At 44.6% G+C, this 15,593-nt stretch overlaps 8 protein-coding genes across 8 annotated transcripts; 3 read left to right on the plus strand and 5 right to left on the minus strand.

Annotated features, from left to right (window-relative positions):
* Nucleotides 1-71: 71 nt before the first annotated feature.
* PHALS_10513 (WD40 repeat-containing protein) lies at nucleotides 72-4,447 on the plus strand (the record flags this gene model as incomplete). Its single annotated transcript, XM_024725949.1, has 5 exons — nucleotides 72-568; nucleotides 719-2,667; nucleotides 3,050-3,291; nucleotides 3,355-4,238; nucleotides 4,312-4,447. The coding sequence occupies 5 exons, from the start codon at nucleotides 72-74 to the stop codon at nucleotides 4,445-4,447; spliced, it is 3,708 nt and encodes a 1,235-aa protein (XP_024576674.1).
* Nucleotides 4,448-4,462: 15 nt separating this feature from the next.
* PHALS_10514 (uncharacterized protein) lies at nucleotides 4,463-7,300 on the minus strand (the record flags this gene model as incomplete). The annotated part of the gene is made up of 1 exon (XM_024725950.1): nucleotides 4,463-7,300. One exon carries the CDS (start codon nucleotides 7,298-7,300, stop codon nucleotides 4,463-4,465), a length of 2,838 nt encoding a protein of 945 aa, XP_024576675.1.
* A 176-nt stretch (nucleotides 7,301-7,476) lies between these two features.
* On the plus strand, nucleotides 7,477-8,862 carry PHALS_10515 (chaperone protein; the record flags this gene model as incomplete). The annotated part of the gene is made up of 2 exons (XM_024725951.1): nucleotides 7,477-8,621; nucleotides 8,694-8,862. 2 exons carry the CDS (start codon nucleotides 7,477-7,479, stop codon nucleotides 8,860-8,862), a joined length of 1,314 nt encoding a protein of 437 aa, XP_024576676.1.
* A 49-nt stretch (nucleotides 8,863-8,911) lies between these two features.
* PHALS_10516 (antibiotic biosynthesis monooxygenase) lies at nucleotides 8,912-9,309 on the minus strand (the record flags this gene model as incomplete). Its single annotated transcript, XM_024725952.1, has 2 exons — nucleotides 8,912-9,055; nucleotides 9,127-9,309. 2 exons carry the CDS (start codon nucleotides 9,307-9,309, stop codon nucleotides 8,912-8,914), a joined length of 327 nt encoding a protein of 108 aa, XP_024576677.1.
* Nucleotides 9,310-9,598: 289 nt separating this feature from the next.
* PHALS_10517 (dihydropteridine reductase) lies at nucleotides 9,599-11,038 on the minus strand (the record flags this gene model as incomplete). The annotated part of the gene is made up of 1 exon (XM_024725953.1): nucleotides 9,599-11,038. One exon carries the CDS (start codon nucleotides 11,036-11,038, stop codon nucleotides 9,599-9,601), a length of 1,440 nt encoding a protein of 479 aa, XP_024576678.1.
* Nucleotides 11,039-12,640: 1,602 nt separating this feature from the next.
* Nucleotides 12,641-12,844, plus strand: PHALS_10518 (uncharacterized protein; the record flags this gene model as incomplete). Its single annotated transcript, XM_024725954.1, has 2 exons — nucleotides 12,641-12,754; nucleotides 12,806-12,844. The coding sequence occupies 2 exons, from the start codon at nucleotides 12,641-12,643 to the stop codon at nucleotides 12,842-12,844; spliced, it is 153 nt and encodes a 50-aa protein (XP_024576679.1).
* Nucleotides 12,845-13,484: 640 nt separating this feature from the next.
* Nucleotides 13,485-13,726, minus strand: PHALS_10519 (uncharacterized protein; the record flags this gene model as incomplete). Its single annotated transcript, XM_024725955.1, has 2 exons — nucleotides 13,485-13,585; nucleotides 13,627-13,726. The coding sequence occupies 2 exons, from the start codon at nucleotides 13,724-13,726 to the stop codon at nucleotides 13,485-13,487; spliced, it is 201 nt and encodes a 66-aa protein (XP_024576680.1).
* An 849-nt stretch (nucleotides 13,727-14,575) lies between these two features.
* On the minus strand, nucleotides 14,576-14,863 carry PHALS_10520 (uncharacterized protein; the record flags this gene model as incomplete). Its single annotated transcript, XM_024725956.1, has 3 exons — nucleotides 14,576-14,648; nucleotides 14,717-14,793; nucleotides 14,846-14,863. The coding sequence occupies 3 exons, from the start codon at nucleotides 14,861-14,863 to the stop codon at nucleotides 14,576-14,578; spliced, it is 168 nt and encodes a 55-aa protein (XP_024576681.1).
* Nucleotides 14,864-15,593: the final 730 nt, after the last annotated feature.

Raw genomic sequence — 15,593 nt, forward strand, 5'->3', positions numbered from 1 at the left:
CACGTCGACTGACTGTACTTGCTGCGCTTGCTGAAGATGAAGAGAATGATGATGATCAAAATGAGGAAAGAATGTTGTCAGAGACTTCAGTGTCACTTGTAGATAATCGTTCTCTTGACGAGAAGATTCTTGACGAGGCATTGAGGAGAGGAATAAGCCTCGATCTTCTTTTCTCGGATTCAGACGACAGCACAACACTGTCAACTTTTTTATCAAATAATTCGTACTCTAAACCAGTACGCCCACAGCCACCACCATTAAATTCTCGACGGAATACGACTGTTAAGCGTGTTGGTGGAGGGTATCGCTTGAGTCTCGTATCAGACAATTCCAAGTCATCTCTCATCAACACAAGTATGCAGAATTCACCGGAAAAGTCATTAATTCACACAAGTCAAAGGCCATCGCAATCAATTGAAAACGCTAGTCTTGACGAGAATTCAAGACGTTCTCGACCTCGTGCCTTCCCCTCTTGCATCGCTGTACCTGTTTCTTCCATTAAACGATCTCATGTCTCTACCAAGAACAATAGTGAAAGCTCACGTTCTGTATCTCCCGTTAAAGGCTCGTTAGTATCTCCCTACGCTCTCGTCCAGCGTCTACTTCCTTCACGATAAAACACTTTTGAAACATATTTTTTTGCTCCACGTCACATATTTCATGTTGACCACTAGAAACCCTCTATCTTGACTACTCCCTCTTATTTTGACTTAAACAGCTCTGCTCCAGTAGAATTGACGGAGCTCCATTCAGTTTGTGAGCACTCCCGAGTTCGGACGTCCCCTGCCATGCAGCTCTTTACTGATTCACAGACCCACTACGTAACCGTATCAGAGGATGGTCGAATTAAAGTATGGGATCTTGCTAATGGGACATTGTTACAAGAACTTAAAGAGCGTGATCATCTAAGCTATCGATACACGAGTTTAGCCTGGACACAGTCGAAAGTTAAGAGCAAGAAACGTAGTGGTGCTAGTAACTTTGGAATGCTTGCAATGGGTACTAGTAACGGCGTTATTGTACTCTGGGACTTGACCACGGGTGACGTCAAAGACACAATTCAAACTGACAATGTGCACGGCTCAAGTCCCGTTCAGGCACTTGTTTTTAACACACAATGTTCGCTACTGTACTCAAGCTCAAGTGAGAAGCATGTGTTGGAGTGGAATGTTCGCACTTGTACATTGGAGCGTAAATTTCGGGTTGGTACAAGCGGTGCGTCGGCTCTTGCGGTCTCTGCAGATGGTGAAGTTTTGGCAGCCGGGGGCTCAGCGTTGCGTACGTTTGACTTAGCGTCGGGTAAAAAAAGTAGAAAGCTCGTGTCTGGTCTGTCATCTGCTGTGACAAAATTGAGATTTGCCACCGTGGAAGATGGACTCGTCTCGTCTCGATTCTTGGTGGCGGCAACGACTGGTGCACGATTTGTTAACATCTACGATCTGAACTTGACGGAACACGATGCGCCAGCTGTCACGTTAAGTCTACCTAGCAGTGCTAATGCATTATTTGCAAGAGCTTCGCTTGGTGAGACTGTGGTCGTCAAGAAGAATAAAAAAGTCAAAAAGACCAAGAAGGAGAACGAGGAAGTTACTAAGCCCATCGTGGATTTGCTGGTTGGCGCGACGGATTCGTCCGGTTCTATGTTTTTGTGGGCACACAAGTATCAGCAGGTGAACGACACGTCCGAGCTGGCGCTGGCTTCCAAACCGTTGTCACCAACGCTCTCGACAGAGGAGAGCGCCGGCATATTGCTAGCTGATTTATGCTTACAAATTGGTGAGAATCAAAAATTAGACGTGCTTGTAGCACGTGGGTCACTTGTTAAGCCTGTGTTCGAAAAAGTCTCTCTTGTGGAGGAAAATGCACCAAGTCAATGGAAAAAAAAGCTGGAGTTTGCAGAGATTAGTGATGCTTTGCTGCTTAAGGCTGAGCAGGCTGATCATTCAAGCAAAAGTGGTAGCAAGCGGCAGAAAGTAGAGGCTGCTATGGATAATGAAAAGACGCACGTGCCGACACTAAGTGAACGTCGTGCTCTGGTGAATTCCATGGCAGTCACGGACGAAACTGCCAGTTTTGAGGATCTGATTGGCGTAGCAGATGAGGAGGAAGATGAGTTGACGCTTGCTGAGCGTGTTGAGGCGTTGCGTGAGCGTGTCGAGGGTGATGTGACTGCTGCGATTAGCCGTGCTGAGCGCGATGCTGAGACACCTGGAAAGGCTCCCGGTAACAAACCGGATGCATCGTCTTTGGCCAGTGTCCTTGAGCAGGCTCTGCAGGCACGCGACAATGCGTTATTGGAATACTGCCTGCGTACACGTGACGTGAAAATTGTGGCCAAAACTATCGCACGTGTATCTGCTTCGCGTGTTCTAGTATTGCTAGAAGTGATTGTTCAGAAGCTTGAGCGCTCTCCGAATCGATTTGCACGGCTGTGTCCATGGCTACGAGCTGTTTTGCTGCATCACACGGCGTACCTTATGGCACAACCTGATCTTGTGTCTAGTTTATCAGCACTCTATCAGCTTTTAGAAACCAGATTGCAAGTGCATGAGCAGATGCAGAAACTGTCGGGTCGTCTAGCATTAGTGTTGGGACAGATTCATGTAAGAAATGATAGCAATGAACAGGAAGGTGGAAAGTCTCGTGCCACTGTGATTTATCACGAAGGTGAAGAAGAGATAGACAACAGCAGTAGCCATAAAGTGGAAGAATATGAAGACGAAGACGCGAACGAGAACGAGGACGTAGCGATTGAAGATGATTGAGTGGAGCGGTAGATGTATTAATACTCTCAATAGACCAAACGAGCAAGAGTATAAAGTCTTGCTGATCTTTCGTTTAAATCGCTGCCTCATTGTACGAAAAATGCTTCTGTCACCAACGTTGTGTCGGCCACGGCATGTGGACCCAGAGCGCTTGCGAACGAGACTAAAGTCACTTCAGTTCGACAAATTAATTTATCATGAACCTGCAGTAGTGAGCACAGCGCCAATGCAGTTTCAATTGTTTGCACTAAGCAGGGACACATTGTTCATCGTGCCGCTCTTAGGTCGAAAAGGGGCTGCTAAGGACATCTCTCTTCCTTTACGAAATATTTTATCAATCGACCGCGTGGTGCCTGCTAATAAAAAGCAGCGGGATCTATTATTGCTACCAACCAGTCAACTTTTTCGTCTCCAGATACAGGAGATGACATGCAAGAACGTACCATCAGAACTTTTCGTCTCGACGTTTGAACCTCACACTCAACTCTTTTTTCAGTTATTGCGAGCACTGCGCATCGACAACCAGGTCTGAATTTTGATGTCAGTAAGTAGAGCACAACAAATCTAACTCGTTATTCTGCTATCATAGAGACGCTTGATGCCACAAATTCACTGTGCACGCAGCACTCCCGAGAAACGTCTTGAGCTTATGAGTTTATTAAAATTGTTCATCACTGAGTTAGCTCAGGCACAAGACGACGTCAAGCGTAGTGATCTACTTGATGAATTGTCAACCGCTGCACATGTTTCTACTGAATTGAAACAACTCTTTTTCGAAGACCGTACATTGGTTTCGGGCTGTGTCGGTCTAGCTGTCTATTTAGCTCGCGAACTTTCAATATCTGTGCGTCAAACTGAGACGCGTGTGATGTATCTACTTAGCATTATGCGAGTGTTTGATGTTATGTGCTTTGACATGCAATTACAAGCAAATCAAATTGAAATGTTGTCAATGAACGAATTGGCAAGCAATTTACTTGCTCAAGGAGTTGAAAGCTTTGCTTTGAAGTCCATCACACGCAAAATGCGTAAGAAATTTATGGTAGCTCAAGCTGCACTACTACTTGCACTCGACACAGTGCAGCAAAACGAAGATTTTCGCTTGTGTCCGCGTCAAATGATGAGGAGAATGGGTGAAAACCCCACGTCTGTTATGTTGCTAGCTATTCAAGCACCAGCTTTTATAGATTGGCTTCCGAAATTCTTCAAGACGATTTGTGTCGCAGTATCGCGCACAGCTATTGCGATTGAGGGACTCAAAAAGGGCAAGATAGAGAAAAATGAATGGAGTGAAGAGAAAAAAATGGTCGAAGAAGAGCTGGATATTGATGATGAAGATCCTCTCGAGTCATCTGAAATACTAGCACTCTGGCAATGTGTATCGGTGTTGGAATTGTTGGTAAAAAGTGACATTGTTTTGGGTGGCAAGCAAGTATGTGCGGTACTCTTACGAACTCGAAGAGATCACATCGAGTAAGAAAAATGCTTCATATAATTTTGCGATGGGAAAGTTTGCATTAACGTTGTTGTATTATCTGTCCGACAGTATGTACTTAAGAGCTTCACGCTTTATAACTGCGCTCATGACGAGCGGTATATCTCATCTTGAAATTGTTGCCCTCAAGTTATGTAGCTTTCTCGAAATGCTACAAGACCGACGAATAGAGTACAACGAAGAATAATATAAAATTGAATCCCTACTTGTTTAAAGGTGGTGGATCTTCGGCAAGCAGCAAAACGCGAGGAAGAACTTCAGCTAAGTGAGGGTTTTGTTTTTCTAGCATGGATACAATAGCTCGAACCTTTTCAATCCCCTCCTTTGCTTTTTTCAACTTAAAATTCGCTTGTTCGTTGTCCAGCGAACCAGTACCTACTCCACGGCATAGCGAGTCAAACCGCTTGATCATTCGCAATTTACGTGCAGCCGCATCTATATATCGCTGCTTGTTGTAAAGTGCCGTATTAATCGAACGTTGAAGAGATACTCCACGCTCCTCATGCACCTTGACTTCAGCTGATACTTTTTCAAGTTGAAACGAAATTTCTTGACCCGCTACCAATTGCGTGCGAATGCTCTTGTCCAGTCGTGAAGTATCTCGCTCACTTTTGCGCAATTGATTCTGTAGTGTTGACACCTTTGCCGTCAATGCTGCAAATGTTAATTCTGCCTCTTGTTCTTTCTTACTGCGTCCACGCATCGCAATGACATCGCGTTTGTGAACTGCTTGCTCCATATCTTGCAGCATTTGCTCTTGACTTCTTTGCAAGGCTTCGAGTCGCAGCTGCATCCGATGGATCTCTTTCTCCATACTCCGTGCCTCTGCCTGTCCAATTTCAGGGTCAAGTGCTGCCTGTGTTTCCTTTTCCAGCTGAATCTTTTTCTCCCATAGCATGAGCTGTCGCTCCACTTCCACGACTCGAGCTACCAGTTCGTGTTTTTCCTGCCGTAAACTAGCAGCGCGTGCTTCCATAGAAATGGAAGTCGCTTCAAGCTCTCGCAATTCAGTAGCAAAGTCAAGTTCAAACGCATGATTGCTATTTAGTAATTCATCGTGTCGAGACCCTTGGCGCGAAATCAGTCCATTCAGCCGTCCCGTGTCTGCGTGCAGTGACGCAATACCGTTCGAGAGGTCTCGAAGCTCACGTTGCATTTCTTGCAGCTCGTGCTGAAGCCGCAATTGTTTCTGTTCCAATACACTCGTTTTGCTCTTGCATTCCTGATTGCGTTCGCTTAATTCTTGTGTTTCACTAGCAGCATGAACTAGAGCTGTTTGTGCTCGTAGCCACATTTTCTGCTTTGATATATTCTCTTCTCTTCCAATTTTTGTCTCACGAACCAAATTATTGATTGTCGCTTCCAGTGGACCCGTGTCTGCATCCTCCATCTTGCTAACCAAATGCTCGTACTTTCGATTCAGTCGATCCAGACGCAGCATTTTCTTTTCAATCTCATCGTTCCGTTGTCGGATCTCGAGTTCCCCACGTTCCACTCTCTGATCATCTCGCTTAAGCTCTTCGACAAGAACTCGTTGGGTTTCTGTAAGATGCGCAATGTGATTCTGTACATTCAATGCATCCACTCCCACTCGAGCCATCTCGTTGCGCAAATTTGCAAGTTCAACTTCTTTCTCGTGTACTTGTGTCACAAGTCTTTGTGTCTCCTTTGTAAGATTATGCGCTGCCTTGTGGACAGTAGTTCGGTCATTCTTTTCCGCGGCAATCTCGTCTTCTAGAGCGTGGCGTTCACGCTGTGTTGTCTCCAAGTGATGCGCTACTTGAGTTGCTTCGACTTCTAACCTCTTGCCTTCCTTTGAAACAATTAAGAATTGAGACTCGGTTTGTTTAAGTGACTTGGATAGCAACTCGTGACGAGCTGTGAGACGCTCGTGCTCGGCTCGCAATTTCTCAGTTTGCTCCTCTATGAACCGTATTTCTGCGTTAAAGCGCTCAATAGTAGTAATTAGCGTTTCATGAGTCTGCTGAGCCTTTTCAATTGAGAGCTTGTAGCCACGTTGTTCAGCATTCAATGCCAATGTGTCCTCGCCCACCTTTGAGATCGCAACTTGAGTGGCCTGTAAGGCAGTATCGCGCTGTTGCATGCCGATGAGTGAGCTCTTCCATTGCTGCAGAAGTTGCTTCTTTTCAAAAGTAACAGATTCCATTTGTGCTGCTGCCTGACGCAGCGTCTCCTCAGCCGCTTTTGTCTCCAATCTTTGTGTTTTAAGCTGTGCTGCATTGATAGCGAGTTGCTCTTGCAATGTCTTCACTTGTTCATTCAGTCGATCAATGTACAAATCCTGCTTTACCTTGTCTTTCTCTGCAACAGTCATTGATTCCTCTGCTTTCTCCGCGGCACGTTGAGTGCTTGCGATCTCGTGCTTCATTTCCTCGTTATATTTCTCTACTTGTCTTAACGTTGCATTCAAAGAGTCAAGCTCTGCTTGTGTCTTATAAAAGTGTGCACGACGCTGTTCGGCGGCCAGCTTTTTCTCCTCTGCGCTTTTCTTCCACTCATCGAGCATATCTTCACTTGAAAAGCGTTCATCACGCAGCGTTAAAAGACGTTGATGAGCTCCCTCAAGTGCAACTTGCAGCTGCGCAAGTTGTTGCTGTACTCCATACAAAGCCACACCGACATCTTCACGTGCAGCCTTAGTACGACGAAGCTCCTCCTCCTTCTCCCGAAGCTCTAACGACAGACGCTCGTCGTTGCCCACAAGCTGCTCATACAGCACCTTTTGGATACGCTGCATGCGATCATGTCGTCCCATGTCCATGATAGTTTGCGTTAAATTATCATTTTCATCTTCATCCCCATCTGTACTATCCTCTTCGTCGCTATCGTCATTTATCTCACCTCTGTCCTTGTCACTCTGCGCATCCTCTTCATCGTTATCGTCATTTATCTGACCTCTCACGTCATAAAGCTGTTTATCCTCTTCGGGACCTTGAGCGTCTACAATCACAGGATCTGATACATCCTTCACTACTTCCTTTATCAGTAGCTCATGATCGTCATTTTGCGTCTCTGACATCTTGGCAAGTCATTGCGTCGTTTCAAAACAAAACGGTTTTCACACGTCGCAGGTTTTATATTTTGACAAATCACAATAATCGTAAGCATAAGATTGGCTTAAAATCACCAGTAGATTCTAGAAAACCGGGTGTCCACACAATTGGGTATCATTGTCATAATTATTGTCAACGTCATATGGCTATTCGATCAGGGCTGCTGCGCTCAGGAGCGCTGCGCGCTCTACGCTCACAGCACCGTCGAGCAGCAGCACTGAATTATAATGCTGGACTTTTTGGACATCATTGCGCCACGTTTCACACTACGCGCGCTACCATGGAACCCAGTAAACGCGATTATTATGATATTCTGGGAATTTCACGCGAAGCGAGCAAGAATGAGATTAAAAAGAAGTATTATCAATTAGCTAAAAAATACCATCCAGACACAAATAAAGCAGATCCTGATGCAGCAAAGAAGTTTGCGGAGGCTACTGAAGCTTGGGAGATCTTGGGTGATGACGAAAAACGACAAAGATATGACGATTATGGTCACGCCGGCGTGGATGAGCAAGCGGGTTTTGGTGGTGGAGGCTTTCAGGGACAAGGATTTGAAGACATTTTTGGCGAATTTTTCGGTAGTCAAGGTTTTAGTGGACGTTCAAGTCGTAGCACCAACCAGCCACAACGTGGCTCAGACATTCAGGTAGACATTACACTTAACTTTATGGAGGCCGTGAGAGGCACAACGCGCGACTTGAACATCACGGCCAATGTTGAGTGTGACACATGCGATGGGTCAGGAGCTAAACCTGGCACGAAATCAAAGACTTGTTCAACTTGCAATGGTTCTGGTGTTCAAATTATGCAGCAGGGATTCTTTGCAGTCGAGACACCGTGCCGTCGCTGTCGTGGTAAAGGATCGATTATTGAGTATCCATGTGGATCGTGTCACGGAAAGGGTACAGTCAAGAAACCCCGGACGGTTGAGGTGAAAATTCCTGAAGGTGTGGACCAGGGTATGAATCTCCGTCTTGCACATCAAGGGGAGCCTGGTCAGCGCGGTGGGCCGGCAGGACACTTGTATGTCGGCATTCATGTCTTACCAGATCCGTTTTTCAAGCGGCGTAATACGGATGTACTTGTGGACGTACCCATCTCAGTTGCGCAGGCTGTACTTGGTGGTAATGTGGTCGTGCCAACATTAACTGGAGAAGTCGAAATGAAGATTCCACGGGGCACACAACCAGATACTGTGCTACAAATGCGGGGCAAAGGAATCAAGGAGCTAAACTCAAACCGTCGTGGCTCACAACTTGTGAACCTTCAAGTTTGCGTCCCCAAGTACGTTATTAGTATTTTGTCTGGATGATTGGTGATGTTAATTGTTTGTGACTTTACTTTGATGCTATAAAGAAACTTATCCGAACGACAGGAAGAATTGATGAAAGAGTTTTTGAAAGAAGAGAAAGAGCGAGCGGAGAAAGGAGAAGATCCAGATAGTAAACCTCATTCCTTTACCAAGTCGGTACGAAACACAGTTGATCGGATAAAGAATTTTATTAAAGGATGCAAGACGGACTAGACGAATGTATAGAGAAGGCAGTGACTTAGACAATATCATCTTGCTGTGTTTATAAAAGAAAGACATTGTCCTTAGGGATTTTAAAGACGCGCATGTTCAGTCCTGGTACATCCAGCAATTCATTGATTTGTTGCGTGCACGTTTGAAATTCTTCGCTAGCTAGCCATGTGTCAAGATCCTTTTTCGATTTCCACTAGTATCAACAAATACAGGAACATTATACGTAGGTAGTGGACCAAAACCAAGCAGTAGACTATTTCTAACCTCAGAGAAGACAACGTATTTAGTCTGGTCGTCTATCTGTGCATACGTGTCAATAGAGACAAAACCGGGTTGCGCACGAACGACAGCTTTGACTTTTTCCATCAGGCGAGAAACGCGCGGCTCGTAGCCTCGACTCATTATGCGCTCGCACAACACTTTGACACGTCCAGAGCTCATATTCATCCAGTCTTTGCTTTTACCAAATTTGACCAAAAGTTGTGCTTAATATTGAAATTCTTACAATACTTCAAACCAATTTGGAATATTGCTGTAAGCTGCTCGTTAAGAAACTGCTTTTCAACACCAAGGCCACATTTTCAACATAGAAGGTAGTCCACCCAAAGACTCGTTTGTAGCGTTAAGACACTCACATGAACACGAAGCTCGTAAAGCTAGTAAAATTAAAATAAATGTCAATTCAGACTAAATTGTATTGTCGATGTCTTGTTCACAGCGACAACCTCTAAGTCAATTATTTTCTAAGTCGTAAGATTGTTGTTAGCAGGACAGCTGTCGTTGCAACCATTGCAGCGACCACTAAGCGCGACCGAAAGTTCTTGCAATTAAAACTCATTTCCTGAGTGTGAGAGTCGAACATCGCAAACGGGCATGACGACGACGGTCGCCGTATTGATGTTTCGGCACTAATGTCTTGTGTCGGGCCAAAATACTCGTAGTGTAGCTGAGATGTAGGAATTCCCCATTTGTTGCTAAGCGCTTTATATACAGTCGTCATGAACCCAGCAGGACCACAAAAGTAGAATTCGCAATCTCTTGATGGTAGGAATGTCTCGAATTGTTTAAGATCAAAACTTCCGTAGACTGTGTGCGCGGTGACGGATTCATTCTTCTTGGTTATTTTTTCAATATGCTTGCGAAAGGCGACAACATTGGGGTTGCGAGCATATTGAACGAATCGAATAGATTTTTTTGATTTCTTCTTCGGTGATGAAGCTAGAAGAGATTCGAGCATACTCAGTAAAGGGGTGGTACCCACGCCACCACTGATAAACACAATTGGCTTGGTGGACGGTTCCAATTGGAAATGACCACATGGTGGACCTACATGAAGAATGCTGCCAATTGTAACATGATCGTGCAAATAGCTCGAGACAATTCCAGCCGGAATGTCACTCGTACCCGACTCTTTCTTAACAGAAATGCGATAAAACTTTTGTCCGGGTGCAGAAGACAAACTGTAATTGCGTACAATCGAGCGATCACTTTGAAGTTGGTCGAATTTGAGCGACAGAAACTGACCCGGTTTGAAATTCATAAGACCTTTAGATGGGTCAGTGCTTTCGAGATAAAACGAAGTGACTTCAGTACTCTCTTTCACTTTGCGAGCTACGCGCAGCTCGCGATATCCAACCCAACCACCAGGCATGCCTTCAAATTCGTCACGCATCTGATCCTCTGCTTGAATGAGGAGGTGGGCAAGAAACCAGTATGCTTCTTTCCACGCATCCATAATTTCATCTGTAGCAGCATTTCCAAGAACCTGTTTGATGGCACGAAGTAGGCAGCCACCGACAATCGGATAATGTTTTGCTCGAATATCGAGGCTCACATGTTTGTGTACCATGCGTGGAACAGCATCGCCGAGATTATCGAGTTGATCACAATTTGCAGCAAAGCCGATAACTGCATTGGCGAGTGTTGCAGCCTGACGAGATACACCAGAAGGAGCCCCTCCTTTCGTGGCACCAGCCACGCGATGATGCGACATGTTGAAAAGGTTTTGAACCTCTGGAAACTCTGAAAACATAATTTTGTACATGGTGGAGGTGATCTCATTACCGTGCACCTTGACAACCGGAGCGGTCGTTTTGAGAATAGAAATGGTTTCTGCAGACAAAACTTTCGATTCAGTAATGCGATCTGTAGTAGTAGAGTGTTGATTGGGAGCCATTTGTCTGCTTGACGATGTAAAGTGATTTAAGGATTTGCGATTCAAGTTTTGAATTGAGATGTGAGCATCGAGAATGTCGATTAAAGTTTGTATTTAGAAAATGGGGCTATAGACACGCACGCCGATTCTCCTCCGACGTCGGAATGCTAATTGTATGTGCTGCAGATGCACTGCGAACCTATCACTCGTCGAGTTTAGTCGTACATGGTCACTATGAGTCATTGAATGAGAAATGACAGAAATAGCTGATATTACAGCTTGTAATCCTCTCATTGAAACGGCAGTTGATTGATGAAAACTTGTGAGTTCGGTCATATCGCTATAATTAACGAAAGGATCAACAAATCTTCTGTGCATGCTCAATGAGATTTCACTCATAATTAGATCTCACGCCTTTGTGTTGCCTCTCTATCGTTATAATCAATTATAAACAAAAGTATCGCATTAAACGAACGAAGCACTTAAACTTCATCCACTATTAATTTCTTGCGTTACACGCTGAGAGAATCAGCACTTCCACTGTCGCGGGCAGTTACGGTCTATTTTCTCGGAATGAGAATTTCGTCAAAATGGTACAGTTTTTACTAACATATATACAACAATTTATCCAATTAACAGTTATATAAGCTCCACATTTTAAAGGCATATCCTAATTTTGGGTTTTGTGTCCCTTATTGAATTCGAAAAATGGGGATACTTTTAAGGACACCTGTAACGGGGTTACACATACCCTGGTAACAGGTGTGTGTCTCACACCAGATGGGCATGGTGTGACTGCACCCAAACAATGTGGCTAGGTAGCCAGTAGTTATGCATGTATTGAGATTTTACTATATATATTTAGTGTATTAAGGAAAATCTGAACATTTAAAATATGGCGGCTTTGCCGCAGATAAAAACAAATAAAAAACAGTGTCGAATTTTAAACGGAAGAGTAATTAGCCTTGGGTTAAGGTAAGGCACTAATCACTCTTGGAGCAAGCGGATTGCGATCTGCTAAGCCGTACTTGTTCTAAGTATAGAACGAAAAGTCGGTGACCTAAATTACGCTTCCTCAAGCGCTAAGCTACGGCAGCCCCGCTGTAACACCAGTTTGAAGGCGATCTGGTAACCTTACAAGATGCATGGTGTGCCAAAATTAGAATTTTGCTCAAAACCAGAAATTTACTCGCCAAATGGCCTATTAAAGACGTCGATATCGGGGATGCCATTTTACATCTAACGTCTCAAACGTACATACATGGTCAAGGTCTGACTACAATATTATACTGGTTCAACCAAAATATTAAAGCCTATGTGTTTACCCATTCTTGGTCACTACTCGATCAAGTCTTTGCGCAGCAAATGTCACAGATATTCCTATGCTCCACGTAAAAAACGTTAAAAATAGATAAAAGTATTATTTGGAAACCTAGTATCCGCAGTAATTAAGCGCTAAGCCGGTTTAAAGCGAATTCTGGATCTATCTTGACAGCAAATTTTGATTAGTCTAACAGAGTAGCTGAACATTCCGAAAGATTATGCCGTAAAGTAGCGAGTATCCGCAGAAGCTACCACATCTTAAAATTTATAGAAACTTCTTTCACGGTGATTGGCACACTAATGTCTCGCGAGTGGATGGCTGATCTATTGCTTGCATCAAAAGCTGTCATGGCAAGCCAAGAGCAAACTTTCAACATGAATGGGATTAATCATCGCGCTCGTGTGATCGACTTGGTTGGTTAACGCCTTGAGCCGATCGCATTGCACTGATTTACATACCCTTAGAGATCACTCGAATATGAATTTAGAATTCTTCGACTTTAAGAAGTTTAGTCTGACCGTGGGCTCCTTGTAGTGTTTTTTATCTGGCGTATTTTGTGGCTCGTTTACTTTAAATACATATGCATTTTTTACAGTCGAAATTTGTCATAAAGCACACGTACTCGACCTGTTTATCTTGGTGTTGTGTGTGCTGAGCATATATTCAAGAGCTGCTAGAACGGATAGTAACCAGCAGACCCAAATATAAGCAGCACTTTGTGGCACAAAGACGGACAAAACTATTCCTTACACACGATCTGCATAAGGGCCGGAAGTGGTTTTATTTTTAGTTTTGTGAGTTGGTGGAAATCTTGTGGGACGTAGGCTACCAGCAACCAAACGAGTCTATTTAGGTCCAATAAAAGCATCAATAAAGTTCCACCAGATCATTTCTTTAAGAACCAAATCAGCGCATCTGACTGCTGCTTCTGTGCCTTCTCGAGGCCATTGGGGTCGGGAAACGGGCACGGTGTCCGCAAGATTCGAGCAGGGCTCACTTCAAGCCGCTGGGGCACCTTGACGTCATCTAAATAGTTCTTCCTACAATCCTTTGGCTTGTCAGCACTGACGAAGTCTAGAGTTCGAATGGACGCAATTCGCGCGTCATCCACATCTTAAAAGCTTATGGCCTCATTGCGGTCTTTCATGGGAGAGATTTGGATAACTTAGCAAGACCTGCGTCGCCAGCCGCGTCGGCAGTTACTGGATACGATCGACGGGCGATTGTCGGCGGAAGATCAAGTCCTACTGAACACTTCAGGCTTTAATGTCGACCTGGCTAATACGCTCAAGCAAATTAGGGCTAGCTCTGTTCTTGGGAGCGGATGGCTTCACTGCTGACTCCTGCATGGATGTAACCGATGTCATGGGTGGATGCATGAGCATCGTGTTCAACTAATAGTTAGCGAGAGGTGCGATCCTACGCTTCCAGAGCCATTAAGCGGTCTGTCAAACATTAAGGGTTCTCAAGCCGATATAAGAGACACCTGAACAATCTCGCTCATGGAAGTCGATATTAAAGCTCTGTCGATAGCGCTAACAATTCGAATGCGACTCTTCCTACCCAAACTCATCCACGCCGAGCAGGATGCATTCAAAAAATTGAGCCATCAATAACCACTTTCACTTTCTTATTAATCTGCTTTATCTGGTAATTGCGAGAGACGAAGAAGCCTACACCATGTGCTTTAACTGTGAATAGCCAAACGACTGATCCAACTGAATATGAATATTAGGTGCTAGATTGCGTGGGCTGTGATACGTCTTCTCTCACTGGGTGAAGCTGCTCTACACCATTTTCAAAACCCTAGATTAGTACACCATGTCAAAGCGAAGTGATATAAGACATATGGCTGGATGAATTTTACCACTGATTTGGAGTCTTGTTTCATCAGTGGCGAGTGGCAATAGCCAACGCCCACAAGACAATGATATTTTTTTCCTGTCAGAATGGTACATGGCTAGACGTCGACGCGTTTGCTTGCTTCCACATAAACTACCTATTACCGGCTTACAAACATTACAGGCGGTCATGTCCAAGTCACAGAAGTCCTTCAGTGGCTGCTCGGACTGTGTGTAGATGGTTCACTGGTCCCCACTGACACAATCACGGGGATTCCTCGGTCTCCGTTTGTTGGTGCGAAAGTAATGATGCGAGTGCATGCAGTCCCTTCGCTACCCAAATCCCAGCTATCCAGCATCATATAGAAGCCATCGACCCCGAACAAACCGTACCTAAGCAAAATTTAGCACGACCGCGCCACACCAGACGACATCAATAGGTTTTAGCGGCTGCGTAAGCATCATACTGCTACCATGCAGTATTGACTGACCATAAGGCTGTTGTCAATGCGCTCTCGTCCGCTAGAAGCTCACCTGTGGATCATCCACGGCAACCACAAAGTGTATTCCACAGTGAAGAAGGCGCCATCTGTTTTTGAATACGCATTGCTCTTTGCGATATAATCAGTATTTTCCGTGATTGGATCTCGTTCTTAATTTTACCCCGACCTGGATCGTCATCATGCTTGGACGTCGAATCACACCACTGATGCATGCGTTGGCATGCTGAAAGATCTATGGTTGATCATGCGTGCGATCGTCATCATTTTCTGTGGGTTGACGCTGAGGGTAGTATACACGACTTACGGCGCACACGTGCGGGAGTCTCTGCGTTGGTTTCATCGAAGGGGACCATGCATCGATCAAGTTTGTGCTTCACCAACTTTGGTGCTCTCGCTCGCTGAGTGGTTAATACACGCGAACTAATGCTCTTGGCAATGAAGTTCGACTTGACAACTATACTTTCCTGGCAACCTATAATAGATATCTGTACGCTAGCAGACAAGCTGTACATTTTCTTCGGTTGTTTTGTACTAGCAGGCTCGCTGGTATATTTTTAGTATACTTCAGTCTATAACAAGTCATATAGACACCTTAACTCATCACACGTTGATACTCAACATCATAGAGAGTTCTTCCGGTAATCTATTCTAAACTGATGCCAGAAAATTGTCCTTAATGCATCGCACGCCGGGAAAATTCCTTTTCTGTTCAGCTTCATCACAAATATGGTTGTGAGCTTGCTCATAGTTCTTAGACCCATACACACCGCAACATAAATTGCTTGTCGTTGCAGTGGGTGTCACACTTATAAGATGCTAAAAAGTAGGTATACGCAGCACCACCTTTATATGAGGCGCACCCAGCCCTTACGCGTTCAAAAATACGCTTGCTTTTAATTGTATTCGAT

This window comes from Plasmopara halstedii (assembly GCF_900000015.1).
Source record: "Plasmopara halstedii genome assembly, contig: Scaffold_474, whole genome shotgun sequence".
Taxonomy (NCBI): domain Eukaryota; phylum Oomycota; class Peronosporomycetes; order Peronosporales; family Peronosporaceae; genus Plasmopara; species Plasmopara halstedii.